Source organism: Amblyomma maculatum, chromosome 4, assembly GCF_055883805.1.
Source record: "Amblyomma maculatum isolate TAMU_Amacu chromosome 4, ASM5588380v1, whole genome shotgun sequence".
Taxonomy (NCBI): Eukaryota; Metazoa; Arthropoda; class Arachnida; order Ixodida; family Ixodidae; genus Amblyomma; species Amblyomma maculatum.
Genome location: NC_139347.1, coordinates 93,449,548 through 93,475,318, shown reverse-complemented (window position 1 = coordinate 93,475,318; position 25,771 = coordinate 93,449,548). Strand labels below are relative to the sequence as shown.

At 44.9% G+C, this 25,771-nt stretch overlaps 1 protein-coding gene across 1 annotated transcript in view; it reads left to right on the top strand.

Moving 5' to 3' along the window:
- Positions 1-25,771, top strand: part of LOC146191682 (cell adhesion molecule Dscam1-like) — a 95,756-nt gene that overhangs the window by 9,293 nt on the left and 60,692 nt on the right. The window contains exons 4-9 of the mRNA XM_084600363.1: positions 2,265-2,414; positions 11,655-11,857; positions 12,945-13,032; positions 15,630-15,890; positions 18,111-18,211; positions 21,727-22,033. Coding sequence (XP_084456489.1) covers positions 2,265-2,414; positions 11,655-11,857; positions 12,945-13,032; positions 15,630-15,890; positions 18,111-18,211; positions 21,727-22,033 — 1,110 coding nt within the window. The remainder of the gene's footprint in view (positions 1-2,264; positions 2,415-11,654; positions 11,858-12,944; positions 13,033-15,629; positions 15,891-18,110; positions 18,212-21,726; positions 22,034-25,771) is intronic.

Here is a 25,771-nt window from a genome sequence, read left to right as displayed (position 1 = left end):
TTGCCTCATCCTGGAAGAAACGGCTGTGAAGCGGATAAGCAAGAGAAAATTCCGCGGGAACTAATTCGTAATGGAAAAGACGAGCGCTAATCTAATGATGATAATGTGCCTTGTGATGACGTTATCATGGTATGAACGCACCCTTAGGTTCTGTAAGAAAGCCTCCCAATTATTGTTACAAACGTATTTAGGTCAACGTTTCAGGCTTTCTCGTCGCAAGGACCTTTAATCTAGCATCCAACAAGTAAAACGCAGGAAGCTGTTTGGTTACTATACCAGCTGTCTAGTGGCGCTGCCCAAAACATTAGGTCGAGATTATGAAGATTGCCACCTGTGATGCTTTTGAAAAGAGGCAAATAAACGTTATTTTAAATATACTGGCCGGAAAAGTGCTTTCAACTGGTCCCACTTAATACTAAAAAGTAGCGTGTTAATGAGAGGCAAAGCTCCGCAGTTCTTCATAACATATCGAATGATCAGGCAGAGGGGAAACCTTAATAAAGCCTTGGTAGAGGATGGAGGAGAGGGAGCATGAAAGTAAAGTAAGAAAGTATATATATTTTCTTGAAAGTTCTTGAATTATTGTGGCATGTACGGAAAAATAATACTGTTTTCTCAAATTGAAATTTTTAATAATTTCAAATTTTACATGTACCTTTGCATAATACGCATCTCGTTGCGCTGCATACTACGCAGAATATATTTCTTTGTGTTTGAAATAGATTGGACATTAAAGTTTCTACATGAATCTATGTTGTACTAGTAAAACGGTGACCTGAATGGGCTATGTTGCTTTTGTGGACAAGCGAGAATAATGTTTTTTTTTTTTTTGTCTGCAAGATGCAAGTAGATACCCGTGCTTGATGTTCAGCTGAAAGTAATTATTTGAATTTAGCGTGTAAAATTTATTGGTCATAGAAGTTTTTATGAAGAAAGGGAACATTTCAGTTTAAAACCAGGCCGAAGTTTTGACACTGAACTACTAAAAGAGTAGAATAGGCTGCACTAAAAAATTTCATTATGCTATATCCATAAGTATGACTAATAAAACATGAAATCCTTCTTTAAACATAAAATACATCAAAGATATAAAGCTGAAACCATGATAGTAGTTCCTTCCTGCAGAGCCTAACTATATATTTGTATTGCAATGCTAGTGCTGATTCAATTAACATTTAAAAATAAGCCAACTTTAGCTTTTAGGTTATGAGGCAACATTTCCCATAAATTATGCTTTATTGTGGACATTTCTGGCATTTCAAACACGTTTTCCTTTTGCCCTATAAACGCCCGCACCAGATTTGAGAAGTTTGCAGTATTCCGTTCTGCTCAAATTTATTTATTGAACTGTTATAAAAATGCATAAGAGGTGGTTGTCACAGTTGTAACTGCCAATTTCTAAACACCGGCTGGTTTCGCAAGAGAGTGGGTGTGTTTCTTTACCTGGACGCTCTTCCCTCAGAAATCCAGGCATTCATAAACAGTCAGTGCTGTTAAAATGTGCAATACTTGTCCAACCATTGCTTTTTTTTTTTTTTTTTTTTTGCTGAGATAATTTACATTGGGTTCGTTATAACCGCGTTCCTTTTCGTTAATTCACTTCATTCATTATCTTAAAGACCTCACGTTGTGGTAATACATAAGGGGCGGAAATACAAAAATTGTTTGGTTTTGGTTAATATATGACATCATTGAAATTATTACAAAACTTGATGGGCAGGTAATGGCAGCTACGTTCTGGGAAGGACCGTGTCCAGTCCTTAGCAGTGCGAGGAAAAAATAATGCGGAAATGATGACGGTGTGGGTGATGCTGACAAACGTGTTACTCGGCTCATTTTTGCATGTCTAATATTGACGAGTCAAATAGATTTATTCGGCAGCACATATTACAAACACATGCATGTTAGGTAAACCAGTAGGGATAAGCTTCCAGATATTTTGAACCAAACTACAAAAACAATGTTTAAGCCTTGCAATCAAATGGTACCGGATTATTACTTGTGAAAGGCACATTTTTTTCCTCTTTTCTAACTACGTTTCCTATTGGCTCATAAAGCTAAAAAATGCCATTTTCAACATTAATATATAAATAATCATGAATAGCACTCTGGTCGTTTCGTTTAATACTTGAGGGAACTCTTAAATGACTGCTATCCCGAACTGGTACCAACGTCACGTGACCCTGTGATAGCGCAATGCACTTTTTCGAGGGCTACTCTTATGTGTTCGAAATGTTTTCCGGGTCATCGTTTCGATATTTCAGGCGACCGGTACAGCCTCTTTCCTACTGGAGAGCTGCACGTGCGCAGAGTCGACGCCACCGACGCCATGTCTCGGTATCAGTGCCAGACACAGCACCGGCTCACAGGCGAGGTCGTCAACAGCCCGTCGAGCCGAAAAATCACCGTCAGAGGTGAGTGTATTCACACCCAATTCTATCTTTGGCTCGAAAGCAAAATCCGGACAGTCTATGCAGCCAGTGTCGGTAAACGCACGCGATACACATGATCGGTCACCGTGACACGTACGTGTGGGGAATGCGTATTGTCTCAGGCGCGAGCTAGTGAGCGCAAAATCCGTATTTGGTTTCGCAAGGGCAGAGGAACTAGAGACCAAATTGCCAACCTTCGCTGGATCATGGAAAAAGCAAGAGAGTTCCAGAAACCCATTTACTTCTGCTTTATTGATTATGCGAAAGCGTTTGACTGCGTAGATCACAGCAGATTGTGGCAAGCTCTCCAAGAGATGGGAGTTCCAATTCACCTCATATGTCTCCTCAGGAACCTGTATGAAGGGCAAGAGGCCACAGTCAGAACTGGGCATGGTCTTACTGATTGGTTTCCGATTGAGAAAGGGGTGAGGCAAGGCTGCATACTGTCGCCCTGCCTATTTAACCTATATGCAGAGTGCATCATGAGGAAGGCCGGTCTGGACGAGTCTTCAGCTGGAGTGAAGATTGCTGGAAAACGTATCAACAACCTTAGATATGCGGATGATACCACTTTAATGGCAGAAAGTGAAGTGGAACTCAAGAGACTTCTGATGCGCGTACAAGAAGAGAGTAAGAAGTTTGGGCTTAAACTGAACATTAAAAAGACGAAGATCATGGCGTCTTGTCCTTTCAAGTCCTGGAGCATCAATGGACAAGAAGTGGAAGCTGTGACAGATTTTCTGTTCTTGGGCGCCAAGATTACCTCGGAAGGAGACTGCAGCCATGAAATTAGGAGACGCCTGCTTCTGGGAAAGAGAGCAATGGTTAGCCTTGACCGAGTAGTAAAAAGCAGAGACATTAGTCTGCCAACCAAGATCCGTATAACCCGTGCTATGGTCTTTCCAGTTGTGATGTATGGATGCGAGAGTTGGACTGTGAAAAAGGCTGACCGCCGAAGAATTGACGCGTTTGAGTTGTGGTGCTGGCGAAGACTCTTAAGAGTTCCTTGGACTGCCAGAAGATCAAATCAGTCGATATTGTCGACCATAAACCCTGACTGCTCATTGGAGGGTCAAATTCTAAAGTTAAAGCTCAGCTACTTTGGTCATCTGATGAGAAGAGAGGAGTCGCTGGAGAAAGATTTGATGTTGGGAAAGGTTGAGGGTCGCCGGAGAAGGGGTAGGCAGCGAACGCGATGGTTAGATGGCATTCTCGAGGCATTGCAGATGAAGCTATGTGATGTTAAGAAGATAGTGAGAGACCGGAAAGCGTGGCGTGACATGGTCCATAGGGTCACGAAGAGTCGGACACGACTGAACGCCTGAACTGAACTGAACAACTGTTTGCAAAAAGTAGGTTAAGATGTAATAATATGCACAGGCTTGAAGCAGTACACTTCTCGAATACCTGGACTAATTTCCTTAAGTTTCTAATACCAAACATTCATTTGGAAATAATTTATAAAGAAGTCAGAAACGTGGCATAGGCAAGATAGAGTCCTCGTTTTCCTCATTTTATAAGGTATTAATGAAATAAGCGGAAATATCTCAGAGTGCCAACAATTCAGTGAAGCATGGTGACACTGATATGTTTCAGAAGCCGAGACTGGTTTCGGCCATACCTATGTTGCCCCAGCGTGTGCAGAGCACATCTGCCATCCGTGTCTGATTTGTTTATTCGTTCCGTTTTCACTGTATTTGCTTGCATCTGCAATGAATATTGTCACGTAGCTGTTTGAGCTCATAACTAGAAGGTTTAATGGAGGTTGATCCAGAAGACCCCCCAGAGCAGGTTCAGAGCACCGAGAGATAGTCGGCACCAAACTTCAGCCTCTTCACATCGAACGTCACGATGCTACTTCTTCTTGAAGTCAGCGCACGAGACTCGCGATGAGCAGCCGCCAAGCGGCTGCTGTTGCACACGCTGCAATACGTACGTAGTTCCAACTAGCCCGCCTTTCTATCTCGCTGCTGTGCAAGTCAACACGAACGCCAAACGTGCTGGCATTAACACAGTGGACGCAACGCTCACGAAACTCGCATAAATGGTCGCGACTCTTTACCCGTCACGTGAAGAACCACGGGAGCACGAAAATTATGTACACTAAGTAACTTCAAAACTTCAGACGCCGCATGGTGCACCGGGCAACGGGGCACGCATGGAAAAGGGCCGGAGCTCATCGGAGCAATTCCAGCGCTCCCAATGACCTAGATTCGCCATGCTTGGGGCCGTTGGCGGGACGTGGGCGCCCCATGCTGTGTGTCTGCTTCCCGTTTGCTCTCATTATTGAACGAATGTGGCCGTGCGTACGAGAAAATGCATGAGCAATGTGGGACTCGGTAGGCATTACCGGTAATACGTGCCAGCTTGCAGCTCGCGCACGAGAACGTTGGCACAGCATGTTCACCTCGCAAGAGAGCTGTCTTTGCCAGACGCGGAAGTTCCTAGCAGAGACACCAGCGGTAGCGTGAACACACGGCACAGGTCGCGCGGTTGAACTTTACAGCATTTTTGCTCGTTTGAAATGCAGCCTAATGAGAGGGGTTTCGCGGAAGCCGCCGCGACTGTGAAAACTCGCATTCATAAAGGCCGCGAAAGATTGTTTCCGTTCTCAACATACGCGATGTTTGTTTCGCTCCCGAACGACTTTAATTTGGTTCTATAAGCCAAACGCGTTCTGGTCCTAAAAACATTGCGTTTCTGTTAAAGGCCAAAATGAAACAAAACAGAATCCTTGAAAATTAAATTTATAAAAAACTGTCTGCCTCAAGTTTGTAGTTCGCGGGACTTCACCGGTTTCACTAACATAGCTTTGAAGCGGTAAGTACATAGGCGATGTTCTTTGGCGATGTGTCGCGCGATGACATGAGCTGTCGTGACGGCTTGTGCACATGCACGAGTCGACGGAAATCAGCGATAGTGCGACGTGTTTTCAGTGTTGATTTGTTAGCGCAACTTTGTCGTTCGGTCATCTAGAATCATTAGGGAAGTATAGTTCCTGTACTTCATTTTGGAAAACAAAAGAGCATGAAATAGTAAGATAAAAGCTGTGATGGCAATCGTTTCAGTAAAGTGTCACATTTATAAAGGGCGCAGCGCAGCGATGGTAAATTATATTTTGCGGTGCAAAGAATTGCAAGAAGTGACTTCTCCCGCTCCTTTCGGTCATATTAAACAGTATCAAACCGCAATAGATTCCTTATCTTCATGTGCACTACAAAGCTTTCACTTCACGATCTCGATATGCTCACATGCACTGCTTAGGCAAAGTAAGCGGCTGCGGGTTTTCCGCTGAAACCCCGAAGGAAAAACAAACCTCAAACGCGAAAAACCTGAGAGAAAGTTGGATATCACAAAACATTCTTTGATTGGCTGCACCGCGAGCTGCTTCTGGGCAATGAGCGAAATTTTTTTATCATCTCAGAACCTGAATGCACATTCAAAGATAGTGTTCTGGCGGCCCTCAGGTCATCACGCGATGCTATCGCACTGCGTGTCGCCGCGAATTATCGCCACATGCGGTTAGTATTCGGAAGGCGTTGAAGGCTACGTACTGGTTAGATGTCCAAGAGCAGCTTTTTCTTGCCGCTTCCTTTCATCTGGAAATTTTTAGGTGACAAATAAACCGATTTGAATTGATCTGAAAGAAATTTAAGCAACGATAGAAAGCAAGTGCCGAATCAATAATAAAACTGATCATTACTCACAGTCTTCATTTTTCAGTGCTACAATGTTGGCCGCTCTTTGTAGCGGCACGAGCAGCGCGTTCCTGCTAACACCCATCTCCAGGAAATAGTAAAAAAATGCTTAAAAATGTATACGCACGTTGCTGTCTTCTTTAGCAAGTGCGTGAAACTGCAAAGCTACTTCAATCGTCCGGGTAACGAAAGGACCAAAAAATAGGTTCAAGGATGTTTGGAACTGAGCTGAAATCGCTCTTTAAGACGGTCTGCCTTTCATGAGTATAACAAGAAGCACAATTTTTCACAATTTTCTTCCTCCACTCTTTTCTACTACAGCCAGAACAGTTCAAGTAGGGCATGGTTGAGGTGTCTAGATAACAACAAGTGAGACAGTTACCGCGCCTTTCCCTTTCTATAAATAAAAAAAAAAGTAGGGCATGAAAGCCTTTTTAAAATTTCATTCCTGACCCTATAAATGTAATAATAATTGGTTCGCAGGAAGAAAAAGGCGCTGTATCTGTCACACTTGTTTCCGTGGACACCTGAACCGCGCCGTAAGGGAAGGGATGAAGGTGGGAGCGAAAGTGCAAAAAGAGAAAGAGGAGCCGTAGTGGAGGGCCACGGAGATATTTGGACCACCTGGGGATCTCTAACGTGCACTGACATCGCAGAGCGAACGGACGCCTCTTCCTTCCGCCTCCCTATTAGGAATTATTACTTTTGTTTTAAGCCCTCACGGCCTGTGTCTTAGTTGAAAAAAACTAAGCAAACGCGAAGTGCCTGACGTAAAAAGCTCTTCATCAGCAGTTGGTATAATACTGATGAAGAGCTCTTTACGTATAGTACCCTGTGGGGATAGGGGAGATGGTGAAGGGTGGCAGTTCCTGGCCCTACGGGGCTGGGACGGTAGGTCAACGACGCGTGCGGCGGGGACTAGCCAGTCACCCAATTTTCTCTGTTGTAGGCCTTCATTGCACCCGCCACTGCTTCTGTGGTGGAAGAAGGCTGTTGTTGCGGCGCGCGTCTTTTTCTCCCTGTTCTTTTTCCTTTCTTCTATATTTCCTCTTTTGTCCGCACGAGGCAGCGGAGGTGGCTCAGCTACAGAGCCAGTAGCAGGCCCGTGTACTTTCTTTTCTTTCTTCCCACAGCCACAACAACAACAATAATACGCTGTTTTACATTTTCCTGTGTTTTAGGCTTGTCTTTTACTCTGTTTTGTGCATGCGTTGTTAAAGAACTTAAAAGGGAGGTAGCTTAACTGTGACCGGATCTTCTTTGTCATTCCTCACAGTGTAGTCTGACAGCGTTTACCCCAGAGAAATTGTCTGGGCATTTCCTTAGGGAGATTTACCGTAGCGCGTACCGCCACCACTGCCGCTTACCGACTACCGCGTACCGTACGCCATCAGTCCGTACATGGGCGCGCCCTGAGGGCGCATGCTTTGCGATGAGCAGTACGCGCTGCGACAGTAGCTATGATAAATGTGCGGTTTTCGAGCATTGTGAGCCGTGTTCAATACCAGTGGAAGCGATAAATGCGACCTCACTTGGGATTCCGTTCCTTATTTTTTTATTACCATAGAGGGCATGAAGCTTTTAAATTGATAGATTAGAGCATAAGCACCCTATCATTAGAGTTCTTTGCTTTAGAAATCAGCAGTGTGGAGCTAACGCTCTTAAACCACTCAGAAGTTTGCGTATCTCTCATTTTTGTCGGACCTAAAAATAAAAACGGTAATCAATAAATAGTCTTCTAATATTCGACATAGCCGCAGCGAAAAAAAAAAACACAATCACAGAAGGAAGACACGTACACAAGGACCTTGTGTAGATTGTGTTTTTTTCGCTGCGGCTATGTCGAATGTAAGCTACCAACTCGCCCAAAAGCTTGTTTTACTGAAGTCTTCTAATATGCTGAACCAAATATACTCATATAGGAATAATGCATATTTGTTCAGTACTGACAACCCGATTCTACCTAAGGTTTGTTTTTAAAGTCGAAGATATAGGATGGATAACTAGGCAAGGAGGAAAATAAAAAATTTCTGCGAATTGTGTGCGGTTCTCAATGAAGATCAATAACTGTCTAAAACACTTTCTGGCCCTTTTACTGCGTGGAAATGTGTGTAGAGCTTCCTTCATTTTTAGCTTGAAATGAGAAAGGTTATAATTTTGTGGACATTATATGGGCCTTCATTTTCTTTATTACCTGCTTGCTGATCGCGTTTGAATCAAGAAGAATGCATCAAATTTGACAGCTATATTTCTTCGAAATGTAAACAAGTGAAATATACTGAAATTATTTGGGAAGCGACGAAAGTCATGGCTTGTGAATTGTTTGACTTGCTCCTCCGAAAATATATCTGCTATAAACAATTTTGCGAGGGGCATGATCTCTAAAGAGACAGAGCGAATTTAAGATATAAATACTGGAACCAAAAAGAGGTGGAATTAATATGGGTGCCGGCACACTCGGGGAACAAAGGAAACGAGTTGGCTCACAGTATAGCTCGAGGTTATGTCAGCCGCGCCAGCAGTGAGCCAGGTTGATTCCCCCAATTTCTCGAGAGATGCACTTATCTCGTTTCATGACTACACTGATCACTTTAAACTAGAAAGGCGGATATATCCTCCACCAGACAAGAAACAAGACAACAGGCAGGAAGTAATCTGGCGTCGGCAATGGCTTAGTTGCGCCATTCCGGCCAGGAAGGCTGCTGAGCGCTTCGCGATGTTTCCGAATTAATTATGTTCGCAGTCATTTGGTAATTTTTGTCATGTGTTTCATTTATTTAGCGCTCATCACGTGCTGTGTACATCACAACGTGACGAAGGCACATTGGTGTCAGCGCATCAGAGGTATACATAACAGACATTCACCTGTTGTCGATCTTTCCGGAAATACGGAGATATTTCTGCCAACGCATAGGAGCACAATAAAGCCAGCCATTTCCGTCACTGTGTTTTAGGTTCTATTCAGTGATTGTTTTTATTCGCAAGTGCAGGCGAGCCTGCATACCATCGCCATACGCGGAGCACGGGGTCAAGCGGCAGCCGAATGTTATGGGGTGTTTCATTGCATCAGGGCATTTTTACTGGTGTTCTCAGAATAGCCGTCTTAAACCTTATAAGATGTAGCTCACACAGTAAATGTTTGTGGGTAATTACTAACAAAAAACCATAACCCCAAGAATACAAAATTTGGCGCGCATATGACGTCAATGTCATATGCACGCCAAATGTCGTTCTAAACTGAAGCAGGGGGGTTCCCTAGAGGCTCTGTTATACCGGGTGTCCCAGCTAACTTGGACCAAGATTTTTAAAAATATGGTTAGCCCTAGCATAGGGAAACAAATTCAGTGATGTTCAGAGTCGCCTATGTTAACCTTCGGTATATTTTTTTTTGTTCATTAAGAACTACTAAATACTAAAGTTATTTAGTAAAGACTAGTTAGCTTTTTATAATTATTGGCTTTAGAGAAAAAGTGTCAGTGAGGAAGTTGTAGATCTTATCGAAAAACAGCCAGCTACGTTGTTTCCATCAAACTAGTGTTATATAAAGTGATATTTTTACTAGCCGAAAACTACGCCTAGCGCTATAAAAAGCTTGCTCGTGACTGCGGCGTCACTTTAAAGCCCCGAGACGCGTCCGAGATAACGAAATCCTCCTTTCTGGGCCGCGCTCTCTACTATGAAGCTGGTTGTACGTACTTGGCGAATGATTTCAAATAGCAGCTGGTCACATGACAGCCTTTTTTGAGGGACCTATAAATAGGGTGACGTAAGTCGAAGCGTGGTGGAATAACGTAGCGCTAGCCGTTTTTCGATGAGATCTGAAACAGAGCTCAGTGTCTGCTCTCCTTCCTGTAATTATTTGTACTGCCTGCAAAGCCAAGTTCTGCTAGGTTGAACCATGCGTCCTTCTCATTACCTTCGTCAGAATTTTTTTCATTCGCATATTTCAGACTACCCTTATCTGACTAGCTTCTTTGGCGCACCCTCCATACGATGCTGTTCTAGATCACCGCCTATCTTCGGCTAATTACAAGGCATTACTAAAACTGCTCTGCAATAAGGCGAAAACCTTACACCTCTGTGTTAAATGTAACGTTGTGAGGAACAAAAAAGCAGAGAGCGTCGGGAAAGGGCAAGAGCAGCGTCAGAGGAGGGGTTTAAGAAAGGATGATGAAGCACATCCGGAGATTTCAGAAAAATGCCAGCTGCGGAGTCAGAGGGCGTTAAGATAAAGGTCCAAAGCGGTGCTGTGGTGGAGAAGGTAATTATTGCCAGTGGTGGCGCGGGAGGGCTCTTCTGTTGGAGGAATGTATAAACTTTGTGGGCGATTCCTCTGCCCGAGGGATGCGCACGACAAACACACAGTGGGCCGTATGATAAACATCTTTAATCTCACAGGGATCGGGGATCGTCGAAGTCGGTGTCGTCGTCCGGGTAGCTGCGGGTCGTTGAGAGCGCCGGAACGAAGAGCCAGGGACCAAGGAGCCAGAGACCAAGAGAGGGCGAGACGGCGGCGCGTGCCTTCTTATAGCTCCCTCGCGCGGGACCGGTTATCCCCGAACAAGCGGGGAAATGGAAACGGGCCGCGCGCAGGGAGCATCGGGAAGTGGCGCGGCCTTCGAATGCGCGGCGCGCCACGAGCCCTACAACTTTGACTTCCGTAGAACAGCAACACGACCTCAGCGCTCTCGTCAGCCTTGTACAGGTCGCCATGTGGGCTCAGAGCTTCACTCCAGATGGTTATGGGTGACGAAGCGTATGGCCCTAGACGCGGGCGGATAATACCGGGAAAGTACGCCACGACGTAAGAGGCTGGAGCAGCCCGAAATTCTACGCGTCGTAACCGCCGTCGGCAGGTAGCGGCTGCGGATGAAGCTGCGGAAGCGATCCGACGAGAGAAACTTGGGACCCTAATACGACACAGGTGTTCTGAGAATGAAGAAATGTTGAACAGAGGGACCACTGCCGCGCGTGCAAGACGCCTTGAGAGGCGAAGGTACCGACGGGTGCGACAGCAGATAAGCAAAAAGTACAGCACAAAGTTCAACAGCAGCTCAACAGAACGTCCAACTAGACTTTAGCCTTCACATCCAAAAAGAGTTTAAGGATTCCCGTAATTTATTGAAGGTTGGTCTGAAAATGTTCACTGCGTCAGCTTTGCTGCATACACGGAGACGGACTAGCTGTGTTGACATAGTGCGTCGCACAAACAGGTTCAAGAGAGCGAATTAAGTTTTATCACGCAGCACATTGTCATCCGATAATTGTGCACCTTGTTTGAGCGTGCGCACCAGGTAATGAGCTCACAAGTAAGAGGAAAAGAGGAAAAACTAGAGAAATCTGGGACTTGAGGGTGCAATGCGTCTGTAGTGGTTCGTAGCACAAAACTGTACTTATTTATCGAACAGGGCTCTCACCATGTTCGTTTAATTCAGTTCTTCACATGCATTTCTGAAAGCAGAGCAGCTGTGGACGCCTCTCTTTCCGATTGTACTTAGCGATTCTTGTTCTGTGGCGCCCGCAGAGTCGTTCGCCATGTCTCCACGCATCGTGGACAGCCGGCGGCAAGTTCGCGCCGAGCAGGGTCGCTCGGCCGAGCTCCCGTGTGCCGCGCAGGGTAACCCGGTGCCCGGCTACCAGTGGTTCCGCAAGGTGCGAGGTCAGGCGCTGCCCGTACTCCAAGGGGGACGCTTCCTGCACCTGGACGGCACTCTCGTCATCAACCAGGCATGTGCCAACCCTGTCGTGAAGTTTGTTAGCAATGAAGGAGAAGTTGGTACAGCTACCAGTCAGCAACGCTGCCATGTCTGCGCATTGTGTCTCCAAGCATAAAAAAAAAAAAAAAATTAATGGCGGAGTGCTTTACATCGCATATTAAAGTGAGTTCTTATAGACACTGGGTTTCCATTTCCGCACTGTCTCCCCGATTGCTGAGGAGGCAGGTTACAGTTTCCGCACTTGAGCGAACAAACTGAGTCTGGCTTTAGGAGACAGCAGATTTTACATGGCTCTCTACGCGTTCCGGGCTCGAGTGCATTCATGAGTACGGGTTATGGCGGAACCTGATATCATGGGCGTCCTACTGTTGCCTGCTTTCATTTTCCTTCACATTATGTGGTGTTTTTTATTATTTATATTTATAGTGTTACACCTGCACTTAAACGTTGTTAAATCAAGGCGCCTAGCGATCTGCTTTATTTTTTATTGTTTCATGTTCGTCGATAGGTATGTAGAAATATGAAAGGCATACCTTGTTTTTCACATTCATGCCATTGGTACTAACAAAGTTCTGTATTGGTTAACTTGAAACGAGAGTCACGAAACCTTGGGGCGTATTTTATATATTTGAGTTTCCCATAGAAGCTTTTACACTCCTTCTTAATAGACCGCTTTTTTTTTTTCGTTCTTATATAGGTTCATTCGATGATGTCGAGGGAATGAAATGGCGCACAGCACCAAGAACCACGTGTATGAGCGAATAAAAGTGCGCAGTCCTTAACAGCGTGGTGAACTAACTGAATCGTACAAATTTTGAGCTCTAATAGTACAAAAAAAGGTACAGTAACAACAAATAAGCATTCGTATATTAAAATAGGTTATTCAAAAACGTAGCTTTAAGCTTGTTACTTCAAGGCTGGGAAGAAGCGAAACCAAAAACGCAAGTATACCTTTTAGTACAGCATTGTGACTTCGTGACTTATTTCAATCGCACTAGCACGACTTAAAGTGAATGGACGCATTGTCGATATGCTGTATAGGTAAACAATTTGAAAATGTTTGCACATGTGCACTTTTATCTCTCATTTTTGTTTAGGTGGCGGTCACAGACGCTGGTATATATACCTGCTTTGTGAACAACACGTCAGGCTCAGACACCACTGACACTGAACTGCAGGTTTCCGGTAAGTTGCGCTACCCCCCAATGCTCTTCAGTCTCTCGTTTCTGAATTAGGTGCTCTCAGGGGTGTCGCTGCGTGGCCTAAGCAAGATATATTTATCTAGATGCGTGCTTGGTAGAGACCCTACAACTATTTCATTCATCGAAGAAACCAGACAGGAGCTTTATGTCTTAATAATAAAGAGCGCTATTGCATCGTTGGCCAACGTTCGTGTTCAAGACCTGTTATTTGCTTCCATTAATGGCTTCTAATACATTCTTATATTATCAGCAGTACAACATGCACTTGGAGCATTGAATGAAATTGAGAGTGCGCGTTTGCGCAGTGGGAAGGTTGGGAGGAGAATGTGTATTTGACCGGAAGGATAGAAAAGGTTCGAGTCGAATCCAATATATTTGATCCGATAGCCAAAATAATCACGAATATTCGCCTTCTGCGCTCATTATTGCATGCACAAAACATTCCTTCTTTTCCGTATTAAACGCGTCTGAATTATACTAGACGGCTTTCACGAGTGCTGAATGCGGTCAATTTAGATTAGCTTACGTTGTAGATTTGAACCTTACCACTCGCCATTCACCGTGTGAATCATTCAACCAAAAGAATGAGGAGCGTAATTTGTGTTCCGCACAAAACAAAAAACATAAAAACATTTCATAGTAAAGTAATTTGTAAGATATGTTTTTTAGTGTTGAATGCACACGAAGAAGGTTGTCTAAAATGACGGTTCAGTGAAGCAGCGCATAAAAATGCAACAAGCTCACTGCAAAGTGCAAGACCATCGAAACTTTGCGTTAGGCAGCGCTGCGCAACAACCTTGTTCCTCTTAACAGAAAGGAATAAAAATGTGCAAAGTGTCTGTTCAGGAGCAAAAGAAAAAAGAGAGACAAACATGCCATGGCTTGCACCTTAGCACGACCGTCTGCGCTTGACACATCGCAGAGAGCCCCCTAGACGCCTTCCTTTAAAATGACATACAAGTGGACAAATATAAATCGAGGAAGACAAGCGGGCTTGCTGCGCACACAGAGAAACAATTCAACGCCTTCTTTGTTCCGCTCGACTGCAAGCGACTGACGGCTCGGCATCGCTGAAAAAGCGTATCGGACACTCATTTGCAAGGCAGATGATGCCTTGACACGGCTCTGTCTTTATTACTTCGCGGCTCGCAGCATCACGCCGACCAGGACGGGCTCGCTTGTGCTTCTTTCTGTTCGTCACTGAACCGCTTCAGTTCGCTCCCCTTTGGGAGTGTCGGCATCACAAAGCAGTTGGCGCTGGTGCCATGACCGCGCTAGACGCGTAGCGGAGTTTGCATTCTTACGCGTGAAATGCTTGCCAGCTACAGGGTGCGTATATCGTCTGAGTGTTGGGTTGCTCTTTTCAGGGGCTCCTTTGCCTAACCCAGAACGCTTTAACCGATGGTCGTACCTCTTACATAAAATTGCGCAGTCGGTTACGGATATGATGGGCCCGCCATAATTAATTGGTTGCGCCATTATCGGAGGGGGGGATATGAAGATGCAATAAAATGGGAAGGCAGGAAGGTTGCTATACTGACCAGTTTGCTACCCTACACTCCCTGTCCAAAATAGCCTGCAGCATGACTTGCAGATGCATGGTAAGTGAGGAGCGAAATGGTTATGGCACCACCCGAATTGCTGGATTACAAAGGCTACGTGCTTATTTCGACACGAAATAAATGAAATCTGGCACCACATAGAGGTCCGTTAGTGATGACTTAGAGCAAATGGCGTCCGAGAGGCGAGGCGCTGCTGCAGGGGCTTGTGTTGTGCATAATCCAATCTCACTCGCTAGCCCCTTTTATGGTACCAACCGATGGCGAAAACGAGAGACGAATTTTCTTGTAAAAGAGCTAGTAAGGTTTTCGCCTCAGTAGCAGCTTAAGAAATCAAAGGCTGGATCCATAAACACATCTCCTTAGTGCCCATCGCGATACAGAGGCAAAGAAAAGTGCGATAGTATTATGTCTCCCGCAACATTGTTTGTTTAGTTTTTTTTGTTTGTGTGTGTATCGGAACTGCTTTCGTCACGTTTCATTGAGTGATGGCAGTACATATTCTTGTCCCTCCTTTGTCCCCATCACTCCTATCCACATTCTTTCCTCAAAGCCGAGCAGTAGGTCATACATTGAGCCCTCGAGCCGACCTCCCTGCTATTTTCAAAAACCACTCTTTGAAGTAAAAGGCACAAATAAAAATTTTTCTTTTGCTTATGTTGAATAAATGTAGTTTATCACCTACTTAATTTCTCCCACAATTGTATTATCTGTCATTGTATTCAATATTTTGTGTTCTCCTTGCCGATTTGACGGTTGCATTCAATATTTGTACGGTTGGTTGGTTGGTTGGTTGGGGACTTTGGGATATTCTCGGAGGGGGGGATACCGGACACGGGTTATGCCGGCCTAATGTTGCGGCGGCACTCTTGGTGGAAGTGGGACATGGGGAGAGGGGGGGGGAGATCATCTTGGCACGCAATTTTGTATCGGCTATGCCCAACCATGCCGTTGTCTTCTCCCTTTCTTCCTCCTTTCTGCTCTCGCTCTCTCTGCGGCCACGACTACGCCTCGCTATCAGCGCCGCTCTCTGTGACGGTGATGCCACGAAGCCAAAAGGTGGACGTGGGCAAGTCGGCAACGTTCAACTGCTCGGTGAGCGGCTTTCCAGTGAACGGCGTCGAGTGGTACCGCAACCAGCGGCCGCTGCTAAGGGGCGTCAGCCACGCGCCATACAGTGTCACCGTGGCGCCCGTGCGCCGCGAAGACCGCGGAATCTACCAGTGTTACGCCTTCAATGACCAGTCCTCAGCGCAAGGATCAGCGGAGCTCACGCTCGCCGGTCGGTTGGCACAGGCAATTCATCTACCTATCTACCTATTTATACCTACTTACTACCTGCGACCAACCTACCTCTACCTACCTATTTGTACCTGCTTATCTACCTATCCAACTTCCTACCTACCTCTATCAACTTACACCGATCTAACTACCTATACCTGCTTGCCTATACCCACCTACCAATGATTGCACCTACCTACCTACGAACCCACCCACCTACCTACCTACATAGTTAGCTGTCTGTGTCTGTCATCTGTCTGTCTATATATCTGTCAATCAGAGAGTAAATCAATCTTCGTGTTTCTCCTTATCAACCTACTGTCTGTTTGTCTCACCGTCAATCTGTTTAATACATATCTGTGTAGCTATCTATAGCTACCTATATATCAGGCCACCTATCTTATCGGCATCACTGCCTTTCCGTCTGTCTATCTCTCGATACAGCTATACATAGTCCTGTCTGTCTGTTTTCTATCTCTCCATTATGTATCTTACTGTCAGAATACTACCAGTTTTTTTATGAACTAATCCTCAGTGAAGCAAAAGGTCGCCGTAATTGGAACAGGGCTGCGTTAATCGAATAAACATGGGAGAAGGCTTTCTACACCAGTGACTGCAGTCAGACTGGTGATGATGATTATCAGTAGTAGAAAAAAAACCTTAACTACAGGTATGAATTCGTGACCTGGCGTATGATAGATGAAGTAAAATACATTAAACAACTAACTAATCAACTATGAATAAATAAAATGAAGAAAAGAATAATGAGCATGTCCATTTGGCATCGTTTACACATCTGATTATGGCCATCCAAATAAATAAATAAATGTATATAATCTTATTTCATACGGAAATAAACGCGTACTTGGCTTTTAGCGGTTATATTCAAGTAAAAGAATGCTTCTTACTCATTTCTTAGCTTTATTTGAACTCAGCGTTCTTAACAGAAGCTGGGACCTTCATTAAGGCTATTTGCGCAGATTTTAAAGATGAAGGCCAGAAAATAAGCGGATGGGGAAGGAAGAAAAGATGAAAGAGGGTTAAGTGGTAGGCATATATAATTGTTTTATGGTTGTGGGTCAAACTAGGGAGAGCGAAAAGGTAATAAATATAGAAAGGCGGGAGGAGGAAAGAAGAAGAAAGACTGCATGTAAAAGGAAGCACGATATTTGGCATAACCTCAGATGAACGAGGCAGACGCTTCGTAACCTTCCATTTGCGTATAGTGAATGCTGGCATTCTTTGTTTTTACTGGTTATTGTCTCTAGAAATGTTTATTAAGGAGTAAATTTCTGTTTTATCGCATGGGTGAGTGGTAATGTATCTTATTTATATATGTTGTAATAAAAACGGGCTGCTTTATGCAGAGTGGTACAGGCAATATGACTATTGCAGTGGCACGTACCAAAATATGTTGACGACATTTTAATACAATTGAAATTAAAGGTTATTCAAATGATATAGGTTGTGCTTAAGAGCATAAAAGTATTTAATGAACTCCAAAAATAACAATGTCGCGCAAAAGGTTACAACAAAAAAGAGATGTACTTAGCAAATTACACAATAAAGATGTCATCGTAAATACGAAAAGGAGGAGGTTATTGCTGCCGAAGAGACGACCCGGCTTAATTGATTCCAATGGACAGTGTGGCGCGGGCGGATACTGGAATTCATTGTGACTAAGAAAATTTAATTCGTAATTATATTATTCCTTCATGCATGGCGTATCCGGAAAAGAAATATATGGTTTATATTAAGTGCAGTTGAGATGAATCTTTTACGCGTGCTATTCCCTACGTTAAAACCACATGCTCAGGATTCTCTTCTTGCACATTACAGATTTTTTTTCTTTGCAATTTGCAATCGTTTCTGCTTATCTCACTCGTTTTTTTCTACGGCTGTAAAGATCCTAATTTGGTTTTAACCATCGTATTGTAGCTTCCTTCAATCTTTCAAATCCTCATACTTGAAGTTGAATCTTATCCTTAAGTTTTTGACACAATGGCTACCCGGTCGACGCCGGGTGTGCTTCTTGCACGCTACCTTGGCACTAGCTTCTTAGCACTGAGCCTTCTTAGTCCCCGAGGACTCCTTTTCCGTCACAATTTATTCAGTTCTTCGTGGAACACAGTGCTTCTTTTTGTGCTCTTATGTGGCCACCTTGAGAGCTTTTGTGTGTAACTGACGCAAGCGCGTGCACTTTTGCGGTTGGCGGACGCAGATGACCCGCCCATTCTGCGGGAGACCTTCTCGGAGCGCACCCTGTCGCCGGGCCCATCCATATCCCTCAAATGCATCGCGGCCGGCCGACCACTTCCCCAGGTCAGATTGACAGCGGTCTTGTTCCCGCGACGCCGCCGCGGCTGCCGGGCATCAGCTCATCGATCCGCCCTTTCTTGGCCGTCATTTGTGCCTGCGTGTGTGCGTGCGTGAGCCTCCACCGTGGGCATACTCGCTCGAAGGAGCGGCAGCAGCAGCTGCCTATCGCTGTGAATGGAAAAGAAACCGACTCCATTTCCGACAGTGTTTACCTTGAAGTTTATTTTTCCTCAGAGCACGCTTCACTTGTCGCTCAGTCTTGTTGCAAGCGGTCGATATCGGTCGGCGTGCTTTTCTTGGAGACCATGGTATCATGCTCGAGAGTTCTTGTCCGCTGAACTTTCAGCGTACTTATTTTTGCTGACCGCCACTGCCAAAATTATTACGATGCCTACACGAGAATGCTCTTACTTATGTTTGCAACGAATGTCGTTTCTAGCAGTATGTTCGTAAACGTCAGCATTTGTTCACAACAATATATGTGTTTAAAAGTTTGTAATTGGGTCTATTTGCTTTTAAACCAACATCTGGAAAGCTCAGACTGTCGTGCTTAGCATTAAACAACTATTCGCCCAAATAAAGCGCTCAGCGTGGTTAATATTGGATAAAACTGTGTCCTCCAAATTACTGGACACTGCGCGATAACGCACGCGGCATCGTTAACTTTCGGAACAAGTATATGGCCCCAAACTTATCGCTAGAAGACGTACTCTACACACGCTCATGGGCGGCTATCGCGGCAAGCCTCTGTGGACTGCTATATGTCGCCACCTGGATAACAAAGGATGTGACTGGTTGCGCAGATACGACTACGACCAGCGTCGTTGAAAACCAACTGTGGTTTGTTTGTGGATCTGTACATTATGCCGTACGAATTTGGAAGGAAAATAAATGAGCCTGTCTTGTACTTAGTTTGGTTAGAACAGCCGAAGCGTTACTTGGTACTCTTGTGGCACTCGAGACATAAAAAAATATATATCGAATTGGTGTCCCTTTCGTCTCGCCATCGTGGTAGTCATGATGCAGGTCCTACATACTGGTGTTAGGTGCTACGTTTCACTTCGCTTGAGGACGATAAAACTAGATATATAACCAATTTTAGAAATATACTGAGTTATATGCGCTTGCAACGAAGTAAACTTGTTCTCAGCCTTTTATTAAACAGCTGTTTCTTCTGCGGTATTTTAACTATCTTCACACTTTTCCTTCAGTAAAAACCCGTAAGTTAGTGCTAGCTTTACGATCTGTCAGATATGTACTAAGCGAAGTTCTTGGTGTCATTAGCGGTATGGGCAGCAGCTCGATCAAGTGTAATGTCGCAGGTGTAGGAACAACTGGATATTACAAAGTTTGAGTGTGATGATAGTTTTTCTTGGCAACAATCAAGTACTATGATATTTATGACCATTTAGCCGTTTCACTGGACAAAGCCTGGTGCGTATCCTTTCTTTCTTTAGCCTTCTTGTGAAGCGTACATGCATCCTGTAAAACTCTTGTGATTGGTGCTTCGCAGCTAATTAGCGCTCAGGTGCTTTGGTAACGGGCACGTAGTATATAGACCAACTCCGTGTTTACAAACACGGCGCTCGAGGATGCCGCACCGAAGGGGGGGGGGGGGGGGGGGAGTGAAATATAGGCCTACTGCCCACAGGAATAATAGGAATACATGGAAGAGAATGTTTTCAGAGCAGTTTTTTAAATTTCACAGGGCACCTATAATGTCGTCATTTGGCGCAAAGCAACAATAAGCATCTTGGAACAGATTAAGTAAGTGTGAAATGTTAGTTGAAAGGCACAGTATTTTTAAACTACCGCGAAACTAATGGGGGTACGAGCATAGTCCCACACAAAAACAAAATTTACTGAAATAGTTTTTTTTTTTTTTTTTTTTCATTTCACAGAACGATGGAACCGGACGAATGTTAAAAACTGACAAAAGCTCTGAAAAAATCTGTGACAAATTATGCCGTGTCATTCCGAAATCATTCTATATTTAATACGCTCCTATAATTGTGTATTGTAAAGCTTACGTATCATTTACAGGTTTACTATGAGTTCGATGTTTCTCCGAGTCACATAAGCTTTTGGTGTTGCCTGATAGGCAGACGCATGCACTAAATATGCTTACCGATACCGGATCATTCAAGCTATGCAACTTAGACAAAACTGCTTTCCAAAACTTACTTCTCAAGCTTAATGGCAAGGGAACGAAGTATAACGGTCCATTGTAGCAGACGACGGAGCTGACGACGCTCTCTTTATTTGGGCGCAGACAGCGCCGGATTCCACGAGTAAATATTCTCTTCGTCGTCTGCTACGGTGCGTCGTGATCCGTTTATCAGGCTCGCGGAAGACTTCCTTCTGCGTATAAACGTTTGTGTCGTTCGAGTGGCAGTCTGTGCGAAGGAATGTGCCTTGCTTGATAGTAATTTTGATTTCACGAGTTTTCTCGAATCGGAAAAGCACGAGCAGATAGCGAGCCAAAGAGGAGCTTACTGCACTTCTGCATTCCTGTCTAGTTTTCGCTGGTAGAGCTCTCATTGCGTTGGAACAGTCTCATGACCTACCGATGGTAAACGCGCCCCGGGCATACTTGAATAGGCCTTATGAGAAGTGCCCAAAGAAAATCTGCTAGAATTTCGAATTTATATTTTGAGTGTCACAAGTGAGCTCAAAAATAGATTAATTTTGTGCCGCCTTTATAGCTTACGTCATGTTTCCACACGAAAGCCGCAAACAAACGAAGTAGGAATACACGGGCGGTTGTGAATAAAGAGATCTCACTCACGCAGTTCATTCATTTCGGTTGTTACTGGCATTATTAGCACCAGTTTCAAGTGTTCACAGCAGAAAGTTGACGGTGATTCTAGATATCAGAGTATATCAGTTTAAAAACTGTTCACATGGCTTAGGTATAAAATCTGACACTGTGATTTGTCGAAACAGTCAAAATCATCTGACTGTCATGTCAATAGCTGCATTCAGATAAGTTTCCGTAAACTAGAAAGCTGGGCCAGTTGGTAATGCCCCATGTTAAATCTTTGCAAATAAAACACGAAGATACAGAGAGACACAGAGACACATAGTTTTCGCCTGTAACATGTGCAGAGTAGTTTTAGTTTTTCTCTTGGTTTCCTCCGCACGGTTATTGTACAGCTACGTCATGCTTTGATTTGGCGTTTATACTGTTGACACTGCTGAATTTTCTGGCGCATGCTCACTGAGTGAGAAGTGTTTCTTCGACCACGCATCAGTTGTTAGCATCCTCCTGTCCTTGTTGCTCTTCTTCGTGTCTTCGTTTTTTACGTGTGCCGTTTAACCACACATAAGTTTCCCACGGCACGCAAAGCATTGCTGTGGTGTTGAGAGATAAACACTCTCGGATGTCACTGCTAGGTGACAGGGCTGGTGTTAGGTAGCCATTCTCAGTAAGGGACAGCAGGTGACGTCTGCGTACATTTTAGATTAGGTGTTTCGTAACTGGCGCGACGTTATAGAGCATTGTGGTGCCGGCGCAGGTGACGTGGTCCTTGGACGGCCTTCCCGTGCCCGAGAACGTGCGATTCCGCATGGGCGACTACGTGACGAGCGATGGTCACGTGGTCAGCTTCGTGAACATCTCGGGAGTGCGCCCCGAGGACAGTGGCCTGTACCGCTGCAGCGCAGGAAACGATGTGGGCGTCTCGGAGCACGCGGCGCGGCTGAACGTGCACGGCCCTCCGTTTGTGCGCCGCATGGGAAACCTCTCCGTGGTGGCCGGAGAGATGATGCGCATCACGTGCCCCGTCGGAGGATTCCCCATCGAGGCCATCACGTGGGAGAGAGGTGAGTGAACGGTTTTGCAGCGGCACTTGCATCGTGAAGAGGACGCGTGGACGTTTGGGGTGTCGGTGGCCAGCGTATAAGACAGCTTAGTGGCGCCACAAATGACGCTTTGCTCAGAGAAAACTGAACAAGCCAGGGTTAGATAATGAGGGGTTCGTTAGGACACATACGAAAAAGGCTAGCAGTAACCATAACAAACAGAAGCACAAGGTAATGGGAGTTTTTGGATTGGAATGATTAGGTTGGGAAATCGGCTTCATTATTGTTTGGACAGAAAGTAGCTTAATAGACCGCCGACTAAAAGCAAACATACTTCCGGTTAGGTCCTAACCGACATGCACCAGAGGTGAGATGGTCTCCTATTGCCAGCATGGTTCTCTCTAACGTTTTATGATATCGCGTTTTATATAAACCTGGTTCATTTTTCTATTGATTTCCCAAAGTAGTCAACACTACCTTATTATGATTAATGTTATATTATTATTTGCTCTGTGGTTTCTGTGATAATACGCAGACACCACACGAATTCCCGGCCTGCAACAATCACAGCCGCCTGCAGGAGGATGTGCCAATGATAACATATGACAGGAATAAATAAGTACAGTGTCATTAATTCCAGGTATCTTGATACTAACTTCAGATTTAATAAATAAAATTTCTTTTTCCTATTTACTGTAACGCTTTGATCTCGTCAGCGCCACTTACTATCTAGCAACAATTGAAACGAGACCAAAAGAATTGAAACGAACAAAAAAGTTAAACGATCTTAACTGGAATCGAAATACTAACTAGCGTAGGTTGGCTTTATTACGAAGGCGCGAAGACTGTCTTTTGCAAGTATTTTGTTTACAAATTCCTTTTTATTTTCTCTCCAGGAGATACTCATAAATTTTTCAACTAGTTTGGTGGCAGAGTTTTTGAACCATATACTGTAAAACTGAACTATAACCATCATTATATGCGAGCTCCTCTCTCGCGACACTTGCCGATGTTTGGTTGTTATTGTTCAAAAATCGTTCCGTCTTTTAATTCAAGGCATACTTAGAAGCGATACTTCTTTACGCAGCGGAAGATTAGGTTATTTCTAGAAACATATATTAAACATGGCTTACAATATTCCGTAAGTGCAGCGTAGTTAATTTTTAGAGCGCAGCTCATTGGAATTCTGTGGCAGTTTTTGTGCACCGTGAAAGGGTGAGAAAAACTTTAAGAATAAATTCAAAAGCAGATTTTCCAGCACATCATAGGCTTACACTATTTTTATAAATTTGTGCACACTAGTATGTTTCAGTATCCAGCTGTTGACTCAGACTCAGTGCTGTCTCTACAAAACCGGTCTTATCAGTTCACTAGTTCGTTTTGCATTTCTCGCGCAGAGTATATTAAAACAGCCCCTTTTTATTGGAGTTGTTCTTCCTCTTCCCTATTCCCTGATATTCCTCACTAACGATATGCGCGAGGTGGTTTTGGTGAGTCGACTTTTCCAAGAGAATAAAAAATAAAAACAAATGCTCGAAGGTTTCAACTCTGGAGTGCAATAAAAACGTCAAGCATAGTGACTGAAATGTGGTGTAGTGCTCGGCTTGTTTATCGAAGAGCGTCAGCTAGTTAACCGTGCGCGCCGGTGTGCTTGACATTTCCGTGAACTGTGCTTCGGATGTCATCATCTCAGCTCAAGGGAGTATGTTGAACGATGGCTTGCTTCCTTCGCGGTATTCGTTTCACCCAATTTCAACACTGTTGCTTTCCCCGTGCAGCCGGCGGCAACAACGCGTGCCAAGTTTTGCCCCGTACACAAAAGCAGTCCCTAAATGCATCCACGTCGCATCTTTCTCTTCCCTGACTTCCTCTGCTGGCTGAGTGCTCAGGCGGAAGGCCCGAACTTTTCCAGACAGTATCGTGTCAGGCTAATGGCCTGCCTGCCTTTCGAGTCCTTTCCGATTCTTCTTTATTGGCCGGCGTCCTCTCTGCCGCCGTTCACTCTCCCGGCGGCGCTGCAATGCCCGAGGTGCGCCGTATATCACGCCCTTCCAGGTGACGTGGCTGAATATTACGGCGGTGACGCGAGGAAGAAGGGCACAGAGAGACGGAACTGGCTGGCACGCCGTTATCTCGCGGCGCACAGGCTTTGCTGCAGCGAGTGCTGCCTTGCGCTCGAAACATTGCGTTTCTTCCATGCTCTCTCTTGACTTTTTTTTCGGCTTTCTATTCTTTCAAAAAAAAAAAAAAAAGGATACTTAACAAGGAACGCGCTTTAATTACCTTCGCTGCTCTAACGGTGTGTTCCACTTTTGTGCTAGCCCACACCGAAAGCGGCAGCTGTTTTTTCTACGATGTTAAAGAAGAGCCCAGCTTCTCGCAATTGTGGTGACACAAAATTTTCGATTTTATGCTTCTTTCTTGCTTTATTTTTTCCCGAAGCATGATCCTGAGGCAAATGTGAATCATTCAGCACTCTCTATTCATAGCAATGAATAAGCGGTTGTGCATATTGGATAACCTAAACTAAATGATACACTATGGGAGGCTAGTTGGTGCGGGTTTTTAAAAAAATATTGTGGAAGAAGGCCAGGTTGAGACGGCAAGGTCGAGACGGCAAGGCGAGGGATGCCGTGTTTGGCGTTTATTCCGATGGACAACCGAGGCGCACGCCACCGGTGGCGCCGCTGGAGGAGGATGATGATGATGATGATGGTATATACACGTGAAAGAAGAAGATCCTTGGAAGGCTCACACAATTCTCCCGGGGGTCGGAAGCGGCCAGCCTGGCCGCTACTAAGCAATTGCTGCATCGCGACGCACAAGTGGTTTCAAACGAGACACATGAACTATCTCAGTGCCACGGTGACGTCGATCGGCTGGGGGATGAATAGGTGTCACTTTGTAGTTCACTGGGGAAGTTTGGGCGATTACCGTGTATGGACCAAGGTAGCGGTGGTGAAATTTATCATTAAGGCCAGAGGTGCGGAGAGGTGCGTAAAGTAGTACTTCGTCACCAGGACGGAAGGAGACCATACGACGAGTAGAATCGTAGCAACTCTTGCGATTTTCTTGGCAGGCTTCTGTGTTGAGGCGAGCAATATAACGGCATCTCGCCACACGGGATACGAACTGGGCAGGTACTGATGTGGAGGAACAGTCGAACGTAGAGAAGAATGAACTGTTGAGAATTGTGGTGGGAGGGCGGCCATAAACGAGGAAAGACGGAGAGTAACCGGTAGTCCGCTGTACTGCTGTATTATAGGCGAATGTGACGAATGGTAAAATAGTGTCCCAATTTCAATGATACGGTGTGATGTACATGGAGATCATATCCGATGAAGTGCGATGAAGTGCGAGACCGTTAGTCTGAGGATGGTAGCTTGAAGTGGTCTTGTGAAGGGTGGATGATGCGCGGAGAACTTCGGCAACGACTGTCGATAAGAAGGTTGTTCCGCGGTCACTTAGGATAACCCGTGGAGCGCCTTGCCGCAATATAATATATCGCAAAAAGAAATTTTCAACCTCTTGAGCCCAGCCAGTGGGCACAGGTGCTGTCTCCGCGTAGCGCGTAAGGTGATCCACAGCCGTGATGATCCAATGGTTGCCCCGATCAGAGAGAGGCAGGGGACCATATAAGTCGATGCCGACTACTTCGACTGGTGTGGTGGGGCAGGAAAGGGGTTGTAGGAGGCCAGAAGGTGGAGTAGTCGGCCGTTTGCAACTTTGGCACAGGGGGCAGGAAGCGACGTATTTAGC